We start from the raw sequence: 10,823 nt of genomic DNA on the forward strand, positions 1-10,823 counted from the left end.
GATTAGCCACTAAAATAATCGATTAGCTTTACTAACATAATGGAAACCCAGTAAATCCATAGTCATTCCTCATAAAAGTAGAATCTGCTTTCCCCTGGATCAAAGGTGGGACCCTTTGTGCAATAATTAATTTCAAATAATTTTAAAAAGGGTTTGCTCTATAAAAAAGTAGCATTCCATTTTTACCCAAAGCAGTATAGTCTTCTTCACAGTCCCTGACTTGCATTTTATCTCAGTTTGCTCCTTTTTTCTGTACAGAAAATTTTCTCTAAATCATTATATCCCTAGACACACAAACACACACACACAAACACACACACACAAACACACACACAGAGTTGTACTCAGCATTTTTGCTTTACAAAAGTCTCTGTGATCATTTTTTTCACTTCTTTATCTGACAAAGATCTGACATTCTCCCCTTCTTTTTTGGGAAAATTGAGGGTGAGGACTTGCAATTTACCTGGTAGCAAGTTATTGAAAAATCAAGACTAGAATTGAGAGTCTTTTTACTCTACAACACAGAAAGATCTAGCTTAGGTTAGTACACTTGTGGGTTATTCTTCCTCTAAAATACATGTATATCAGGCACACTTATTGAGATTGCACTTTGCCTCTGTAAGTCTTTAGGAGAATTTAGGCCTACCCATGTAAATACTCATTTGCAAGGCATCTCTTTGCATTGCAAAGATATACTAATAGAATATTGAATGCTTTGCAATTGTATTTTTGCTTGCCGGTTGTAACAGGGTTTAGAAGGTTGACGTTCACAAAACAAAGGCTTCTTTTACCACCAGGGTAAAAATGTTCACATTCAAATATAACTAGAAAATGTACAATAATTTATAGAGAAATCTCTGAAAGTTTTGCTAGTATAAGACAATTTTGATTAAAGTATAAGAATGTTGTTACTAGCTATCATAGATGTTAACACATGATATTATACATTTCATCTAGTTGCTATAATGCATGTACCCTCAACACTGTGGTAGTTTTATTTTTTCTCACAATGTTTTCATAAGCTAAGATGCATTTATTTAAATTTAATTTTATTTATTAAATACCTGTGTAGAACTTACTATGTGCCTGGTGCTATTATAAGTAGTTTATGAATAATGAATGCATTTCATCCTCATAAAACTCCCTGAGGTCATTACTATTACCATCCTCCAGTTCACAGATGAGGTATAAAGAAGATTAAGCAACGTGTCCAAGGAATACACCACTGGTAAACTGTAGAACTAGAATTCCAGCCCAAGCAGTTCAACCCCAAATATGTGTTCATAACCAATGTGTCATGCTGTGCTAAACCTCAGATTCACAGTTGTTGGATAATTATTTGTTGATTAAATGAACAAATTATTCTCTTGCCTCTTAGGCTGATTTGAAAGCATTAAGCAAATTACCCAATTGTTCTGTACCTTATTTTTTCACTTTGTAAAACAGAACTGATAATATTTGCCATCCATTTCTCTTCCGAACAACAGGAAGAATGGAGAGCATTTACTTTACCTACCTGCTGTATGTTTTTATGTCTTTAAGACTGGGTCTGCAGTGGGTCTAGAGTAGGCTAACAGCTTATACCTTAAACAGGTAACAAAACCACAATTCAGTATAATTAAGTTGCTTTCCATCTGAATGAGCGTGAAGTGGAGGGGCAAAAGTTTGAGAACTTCAACTTCCTCACACATGAGCTTTATTCCCATTTAACTCTGAACTGTTCTCTTTTTTTCAGCTGAATCAGAATTTGTTTGTATAAAATAATAGTTAAGATAAATGAAATGTCATCTAGGGCTTAGATTATATGATCTAATAAAAGCATCAAGTTACAGATCTTCTAAGTGAAAATGTTTTCTTCTTACAGCACTACATCTCTAATATTTAAAAATTATCAGGACCTGATTAGGGATAACACTGGAAGTTTCTGTGCCAAGCGTCCTTACTCCATCTCTGTCTGTCCACTGTCTTTATTTTGTCCCTACACATTCCATTAGGTTTCTTATTGGCTGTAGACCTGGCATGAAAAGAAATTCAAAACAAGACCCTCTAATGTTTTGTTTTGTTTTTTTAGAGACAGGATCTTGCTCTCTTGCCCAGGCTGGAGTGCAGTGGTACAGACATGGCTCATTGCAGCCTCCAACTCCTGAAGACCCACTACTGATAGCAGCAAGGGCAGATAGGTGGTCCAAGCACTCTTGTCGTGTGCTTTTGAGCAAATAATCTATCCTTTCTCAGTCTTAATCTCCTCTTCTGAAAAATGAGGCTAATAACAAAGGCTGCACTGTCTACCTCCAGAGTTGTCAGGAGGGTCAGAGGAGTTAGTGAAACTGTTTTGTAAACTGTCCTCTACCATTATGAAGATGTTAATACTAAAGATCAATTTTGAAAAATTTTCCAAATACAGACACATGAAAAATTATCCATATACATTCTTGGCCTGGAGTTCCAAATGGAATTGGTTCAGAAAAGAAACAGAATTTGACTTAATCCTCAAAAAAGGTGGTATTTCAGATGCTTGATTAATGTCTGGAGACTAAATTCCTGGTGAATGAGAAAAAGCATATGACAGACCTGAAGTCAGATGACCACAGGCCTACACAGATGTCTCTGAGATGAGAACAGTCTTTGCTAAGGTCTGCAGAGATCATTCTCAGTGCCTTTGCTAAGGTCTACAGAGGTCATTCTCAGTGCCTTGCCTTGTAGGGAGATGACCTTAGGACTCCATCCATGATAGCTGTAACAGTATACTGAAGAATATACTGACGAACAGTGAATTGCGTGTGCTCTCAGGATATAAAGGTGAAATGTACTTAAGACCCTGTGTTGTTATTAAACAGTATTGACAAAGTTGTTAGCAAGGTCCAAAAAGTGGACAGAAAAGAAAATTTAGTTAACAGATTAACCAAATACTGAGTGCAAAGGAATCTAGCAAGGATCCCTAACATTTTCTCTTTTGTTCAGAAACTTTGGAAGCCAACTTAGGTACCCTTTCAAAATCTGACATGTGTGTGGCTAAAGGTGTACAAAAGAGTGGGTAATGAGTGTTGTCAGAAGTGGCCTGTCCTATGACCTATTTAACTTTGATCACTTCCATGATAACAGAATGCACACCTTGCCCTAACCATCTGGCACAATCCAGCCCTGCTTACTAGGGAAACTTGGTAAGCCAGAGTTTTCAGGGTGGAAAGGAAACCTATTATCCCTACTAGAAAAAAAAAAATCTCAAAGCGCTTGGCCTACTGATGTCAGCATCACCTTTACATGCCAGGAACAAATTATTACAGAAGACCATACCTAGAACACCCAGCTGGAAGTTAATGAATCAGGGAGGAAGACTAATGACACTGAGTGGTACATTCCTCCGAAGCAGGGACCGCGTCCATTCTCCTTCGGGTGGGAGTGGAAGTGCTCTGCGCACAGTGGGCACGCTGCTGATAAGGCTGTCTGGTCAGGTGAGGACACAGGTCTCCAAGGAAAGCCCTGGCCTGTCCTAGGGTGTGGATGGGGAAAGTGGGAGTAGGAGTTCAGCTGCAGCACCGGGTGCATGGAAGCTCTGCCGCTATTGAAATCCCTTTTAAGGCTGAGGGGCAGATCTGAAAGGGGTGAGCAAGACAGTGCTGTGTGTGTGACGAGTCCTGGGTGAGGAGCGGGACCCTCTCCGTCATTCCCAACACCACCTCCCCCTGGAGTCTGAGGTTCCACAGGCCAGGCCATAAAGGGAAGTAGCCCACACACCTCAACCCGGGGCCACAGTTGGAGGTGGGGGGATCTAAGGAAAACTCCACGGATGAATTTCTGAGTAGGGAAGTGGACCGGGAACAGCGCATTTCCTGCTTCGCCTGTGCAAATCCCAGGCGGGGCCAAGCGGGAACGGGGACACGGTCGAGGAGTCGCCCGCTGCCAGGGCGGAGTTGGGGGACAGCCTTGAGGGGACACCGCCGGACCAGGGAGGGATGCGCGTGGAGGGAGTGGGAGAGGGCGTCCAAGTAAAATGTATATTCCCGTTCTGGGGCGAGGGGAACGCGCATCCCCAAATTCCCTCTCGCTGTAGCCCTTTTTTTTCAGTCCCCACGGGGAGAGGCCGGCGCAGCAGAGGAGAACGGCATAGGCTGGGTCGGACCCGCACTGCAGCATCTGCGGGGCTCCGACCTGGGACGGACCTCCAAGGCCGGGGGCGAGCAGCAGCAGAGCCGGTGGCGGCGATCTTCCGGGCCATTCCCTCCCCCCTACCCCTCCCCTCCCGCCCGCGACCTTCGACCTCCATCCCGGACCCACGGGGAACTGGCCCGGGGACAAGGAAGAGACGTTAAAGGTATCAAGGGGCGCGGCACCGCCGCCTAGACGGCGCCGGGGCGCAAGGTGCGAATAAGCTGCGTCTGGCTGCCCGGCCCTACCTGGGAGGTGCGGGACCCTCGGCCGCGCTCCACCGCCGCCCGCCACCCCCGGGAGGCAGCCGCCCGCGCACGATTTATAAATGCAAAGGCCTTATTGTTGTTCTTTGTTCAGGGATACCATTGTCTAGTCATCCACGGGCCGCCTGGAGTTTTCCCAGGATTTGCGGCGCGCACTCCCCTCCCCCGCCCACACAGACTTGCTCTCCAGCGCCAACCCGGATCTGCCTAGGTGCCCACGGGTCCTTCCCGATCGACTTGAGTGTCCTTCCTCCAGCTCTTGCTTTCCCAGCATCGAAAACACAAAAGCCTGCCGGAAATCACCCAGCCTTTGCCTGGTCACTCAGGGGCCCACGGATAAGCGTGGCTCTGATTCCTCCAGGTCAGCCCCACGGTTCGCCACCTACCCGAGTTAATTTCTGCGCCCGCTGACCAAAGGCCCCAACTGGCAACGGGCACAGCTTCTTGGTGCGCTAGTCGCTTCCTTGCCCAGCCTTTCAAGCCTCAGGTCCGGCGCAGGGACCCGGGGACGTGAGCGCAATTAGTAGCCGGGAGTCCTGCGACCCTGGACCGCGTAGTGCTAAGGCACCCGGCCGGCTATGCGAGCGGTGTACTCGGCTCTTACTTGTGAAACTTGTTTTCCCCAACCCCCTGCGTAAATCTCTCGTGTTGAGAAAAGCAAGGCTTGCAGGAAGCCACTCCGGATGTTTGCTGCTTTACATGTGGCATTTGTGGCTGGCTCTGATAACGTCCCGGGGCACCATGTATTAAAGTGAAGAGACTGAAATAGAAGGCTCCACACACCGCGCGCGGGTCAGCGACGTCGCCGCCCTCCACACTGCCCCCCGAAAATAAATGACAAGCGAATGATCAGAAGAAATGAGATCTAACTGGGTCACAGTATGTAAAAGGGACTAGAGTTGGAAGACCACCACAATTCTCCCCTGTAAATTTGTAAACTGTGAATTTATGATTCCAGGGAGGGTGTTATAAGAAGTAGGGGGAGGGGCGCCAAAATCTACTCCAACCTATGTTGTGTACTTTCACCTGATTTCTCTTACCCGACCAAGATCCGTCCCAAGGAACAAGGGCGAATAAAAACAGGGAAACTCGAACGGGCTTGGTGGCTCACGCCTGTAATCCTAGCACTTTGGGAGGCCAAGGCGGGCGGATCACCTGAGGTCAGGAGTTTGAGACCAGCCTGACCAATATGATGAAACTCCATCTCTACTAAAAATACAAAAATTAGCCGGGCGTGGTGGCTTGCGTCTGTAGTCCCAGCTACTCTGGAGGCTGAGGCAGGAGAATCGCTTGAATCGGCGAGGTGGAGGTTGCCAGCCGAGATCGTGGCATTGCACTCCAGCCTGGACAACAAGATGGAAATTCCGTCTCAATAAATAAATAAGTAAATAAATCAATAAAATATGGAAATCCCACGTTTTCTTCCCCATCATTTTCTCCACCTTCTTGGCTCCCAAGCGCACCTCTCCAGATAATGAGCTGGGTGAGGAAGAGCATGAGGATGAAGAAAGTGTACAGGGCTAAATCTGTGCATGTACATTTTTTGGACTCACACCTGGATTGTATTTCCTGTAGCGTTTTTTAAGGAATTAGTCAAACAGATTAGACAGATAAAAATGAATTCTGGATCAGACATTGTTTTTAATTTTCAATGTTTATTCTAGGAAAACTCCTTAGCTCATAAAAGATTTTGTGTTAAGAGAAAATTCTGCTTTGAGATCTTTGAAAAATATGTATTATTATCCAGAAAAGTTAGCAAAGATATTAAAAAAAAAAACCTAGCAAAAAACAAGGTACCACGGGCTTAATTTGTAGATTGCTCTCTCTCCTCCTGTAGTTTTGTTGCTTAATAATTTTCAATGTGCTTTTGCTTTATTCTGAAGCCCATTTTTTTTTTCCAGAAAAAAAGCTTTAAAAGAAAAGTACACCATCATTTAAATTTGTCTAAAATCAACTGCTTTCAAAACTACCAAGTAAAAGTAACATCCCTCTATGATTTCTTTATGCAGATTTTTTTTTCTTGTTTGAATCTTAGAGACCCAGGAACTAGAAACACTTTCTTAACTTGTCCTCTAGTCAAGACTTCACAGATACTTGCATAATTAAATATAAGTTGGCTTAAAACAATTGTGTAAGAGTTCTTTTGAGAAAAAGCAATGCCAGAGAAACTGAAGGCCAGGAGTTTGCAAAAGTTTTGTATTTTTGTGGATGCCACTAAAAGCAAGACTGGACAGACAGTCTTGTTGTAGTATCACACTCAAAGCAGCAGCATTTTACTTCTCGGATCCCAGGTGTAAGCTCTACTTTTTTATCACGCCTTCATAATAAAGAAAGTCTGTTCTGGAGATTGGTATATTGATTTCTTTGCAAAGTCATCTCTAATTATGCAGGAATGGCTGTTGGTTGCCCTCAAAAACCAACACAAATACACAAACACACCAGCCTCTCTTAGTGATTAAGAGCTGCAAGTCTGAAGGCAGACTGCTGGGTGTGAATTCCACCTTCTCAATACCGTAGTCTCCAGCAAGTTCCTTAACTTCTCTGCCTCAGTTTCCTCTCCTGTAAGATAGAGTCTACCTCAGGGTTACTATGAGGATACACTCCTTTGCTAATGCCGGAGCGCGCTACGAATAGCAGTGGCAGGCTGTGTCATTTCTTAGCGCTGTACAAGGGCTTGTTTTAAAAGTCTCACTGAAAACTTTTTTTTTCCAGATCGAAACACAAGTTTAATAGTCATTCAGATTTCATTCCAGTCTAAACAAACGTATAGAAATCTAATTATCTGCCAGAATAACCATCTTAAACTGACTCTTAAGAACCACAGTTACTTTGCAGCTAAAACAGATTGTTCTCTTCCCCCTAACAAACTCGGACATTTAGCCAAATATTGCTGCTGTCTTTACATTTTAGAAATCAGTGTTAAGGCTCACCTGTTACTGAACACATGCGAGAAAGTTTTGTTATGCGTATCTTATATACATCTTGTACACATTTTCATACTTCACATGATGTGTATAATAAGATACACATTAAAAACTGGTTGGTTTGTCATGAGTAAATGCTTTATTCTTCAGAGTGATGGAATATTGGATCCAGAACGTCGTTCCGTATTTAATCTTGCTTTAGAAAATTAGGATTTATCTTGGACACAGCATTTTGAACATAACACAGGCAAGTTAAGTCCTGGGGGAAAAATTGTATTTTTAAATTTATTATCAACGGTGTCTTTCGCATTCGAGAAAATACATTTGAAGAAGATGCCCGTGCAGGAAGTAAACTAGGTCACCCACCACTGAAACACCCTCGGCTTCTACAAAAAGATGTGCTTTAAAGAGAATAGAATGGACGCTCAGTATGTTCATCTAAACGACCTTGGGCAAGTACGTCGATTCCAAGGTACAATCAGCCCTCCCAGATGGCTTTTCGAGTCTCCCTAACCCGGGTGGGAGAGGACGCGGCGCCAGAGCCCGGCTCCCGCTAGTTTTCCCGGGGGCAGGGGTAGCCCTGGGCGCGGGGCCAGGGGAGGGGCAAGGGGCGGGCGTGGGGTTGGACTGGGACTTGGGACTCGGACCACGGCCTGGGCGTGGGCCTAACTACGCGGGACCGGCCCGCCCTCGCCGCTCCATTGGCCACATCTGTGCAGAAAAGGCCCTGCGGCCCAGGGGCGCCCGCAGTGTCACTAGGTCGGTTGGGGGCCCTGGGTACGCTGTAGACCGTAGACCACGACAGGCCAGAACACGGGCGGCGGCTTCGGGCCGGGAGACCCGCGCAGCCCTCGGGGCATCTCAGTGCCTCGCTCCCCACCCCCTCCCCCGGGTCGGGGGAGGCGGCGCGTCCGGCGGAGAGTTGAGGGGAGCGGGGCCGGCCTGGAGCGCCATGAGCAGCCCGGATGCGGGATACGCCAGTGACGACCAGAGCCAGACCCGGAGCGCGCTGCCCGCGGTGATGGCCGGGCTGGGCCCCTGCCCCTGGGCCGAGTCGCTGAGCCCCATAGGGGACATGAAGGTGAAGGGCGAGGCGCCGGCGAGCAGCGGAGCGCCGGCCGGGACCGCGGGCAGAGCCAAGGGCGAGTCCCGTATCCGGCGGCCGATGAACGCCTTCATGGTGTGGGCTAAGGACGAGCGCAAGCGGCTGGCGCAGCAGAATCCAGACCTGCACAACGCGGAGCTGAGCAAAATGCTGGGTGAGTCCGAGTCAGGGACGCAGGCGGCCGGGCGCGCTGGCGCGAATCGCTAGGCCGCTTTCTTAAGCCCCAAACGGTGTTCTTTGCGAGCCTGACGCCCGAGACTCCACGTCCTTTCTTAAGGCTCTCGGTTCCCTTCCAGCTTCCCGTTCTTCCGAGCGTCCAAAGTAGCTTTCCGCCGTGCTCTCCGGCTCCCGGATTCCCCAGGTGGCCGGGGACGTGGGTCCAAAGGCTCTGGGAAGGCGACTGCCCGGCACCTCTGAGCGGCGCGAGAGCACCCTTGGCCCCGAACTGGGCCGGTTGTGTCCATCCCTCGACCCCTTTCCTAGCTAGGTGTCCTTTTCTGTTTTTCGAACGACCGGGTGATGGGTGAGCGGAAAGCCGCTTCCAGGAGACCAAAAGAAAGGGGTGCCTTTAGAGGACGGGTGTTCCCGAAGGGCTCGGACTCAGGAATCCCAGACTTCCCTTTTTAACTTCACCCCAGTTGCTCAATTCAAGGTCTGAGGGGAGAGATGCGTCCGGGTGGGGGAGGGGCCTGGGGCGGGAGCGCAGGCGATAAACCCTGCGCCCCTCTCCCCCCTTCCTTCCACTGTGCAGGCAAGTCGTGGAAGGCGCTGACGCTGGCGGAGAAGCGGCCTTTCGTGGAGGAGGCCGAGCGGCTGCGCGTGCAGCACATGCAGGACCATCCCAACTACAAGTACCGGCCGCGGCGGCGCAAGCAGGTGAAGCGGCTGAAGCGGGTGGAGGGCGGCTTCCTACACGGTCTGGCCGAGCCGCAGGCGGCGGCGCTGGGCCCCGAGGGCGGCCGAGTGGCCATGGACGGCCTGGGCCTCCCGTTCCCCGAGCAGGGCTTCCCTGCCGGTCCGCCGCTGCTGCCTCCGCACATGGGCGGCCACTACCGCGACTGCCAGAGTCTGGGCGCGCCTCCGCTCGACGGCTATCAGTTGCCCACGCCCGACACGTCCCCGCTGGACGGCGTGGACCCCGACTCGGCTTTCTTCGCCGCCCCGATGCCCGGGGACTGCCCGGCGGCCGGCACCTACAGCTACTCGCAGGTCTCGGACTACGCTGGCCCCCCGGAGCCTCCCGCCGGCCCCATACACCCCAGACTCGGCCCAGAGCCCGCGGGTCCATCGATGCCGGGCCTCCTGGCGCCACCCAGCGCCCTGCACATGTACTACGGCGCGATGGGCTCGCACGGGGCGGGCGGCGGGCGCGGCTTCCAGATGCAGCCGCAACACCAACACCAGCACCAGCACCAGCACCAGCCCCCGGGTCCCGGACAGCCGTCGCCCCCTCCAGAGGCACTGCCCTGCCGGGACGGCACGGACCCCAACCAGCCCGCCGAGCTTCTCGGAGAGGTGGACCGCACGGAATTTGAACAGTATCTGCACTTCGTGTGCAAGCCTGAGATGGGCCTCCCCTACCAGGGGCATGACTCCAGTGTGAATCTCCCCGACAGCCACGGGGCCATTTCCTCCGTGGTGTCCGACGCCAGCTCCGCGGTATATTACTGCAACTATCCTGACGTGTGACAGGTCCCCGATCCGCCCCAGCCTGCAGGCCAGAAGCAGTGTTACACACTTCCTGGAGGAGCGAAGGAAATCCTCAGACTCCTGGGTTATTGTTGTTGCTGTTGTTGTTGTTTTTTAAAAGGTGTCTTGGCATATAATTTATGGTAATTTATTTTGTCTGCCACTTGAACAGTTTGGGGAGGGGTGAGGTTTCATTTAAAATTTGTTCAGAGATTTGTTTCCCGTAGTTACATTGTCAAAAACCCTATTTCCAAGTTCAAGTTAACTAGCTTTGAATGTGTCCCAAAACAGCTTCCTCCATTTCCTGAAAGTTTATTGATCAAAGAAATGTTGTCCCGGGTGTGTTTTTTCTATCTTCTAAAAAATAAAATCTGGAATCCTGTTTTTTCGTTCTACTAGTACCTCTGTCACACTAGTTTTATCAAAACCCAATTTTTAAGATCAATGTTAAGTCTATTAGTTAATGTAAATTTCTCATCCTCTTGAAAAGGGTGAACATAATTTAAGGACTATCTAAAAATAAACATTAGGATATCTAAGTTTGATGTAATTGTTTCGGGAAGGAAAAAAGAAAAGCATTCTGGAATGAGCCTACTTCATTTCAAGTAATCTTAGTTTTTAAAACGAACGGTTAATGAATATTTTCAATTCCAGTATATCACTTTAAGTAGAAGGGGATGTCCAAGTAATTTT

General features: G+C 48.5%; 1 protein-coding gene across 1 annotated transcript; it reads left to right on the forward strand.

The window, feature by feature from the left end:
• The first annotated feature begins 8,042 nt into the window (after positions 1–8,042).
• On the forward strand, positions 8,043–10,512 carry SOX17 (SRY-box 17). The gene is made up of 2 exons (XM_025394468.1): positions 8,043–8,595; positions 9,193–10,512. The coding sequence occupies exons 1-2, from the start codon at positions 8,289–8,291 to the stop codon at positions 10,128–10,130; spliced, it is 1,245 nt and encodes a 414-aa protein (XP_025250253.1). The 5' UTR covers positions 8,043–8,288; the 3' UTR covers positions 10,131–10,512.
• Positions 10,513–10,823: the final 311 nt, after the last annotated feature.

The sequence above is a fragment of the Theropithecus gelada genome, chromosome 8, assembly GCF_003255815.1.
Source record: "Theropithecus gelada isolate Dixy chromosome 8, Tgel_1.0, whole genome shotgun sequence".
In the NCBI taxonomy this organism is placed as follows: domain Eukaryota; kingdom Metazoa; phylum Chordata; class Mammalia; order Primates; family Cercopithecidae; genus Theropithecus; species Theropithecus gelada.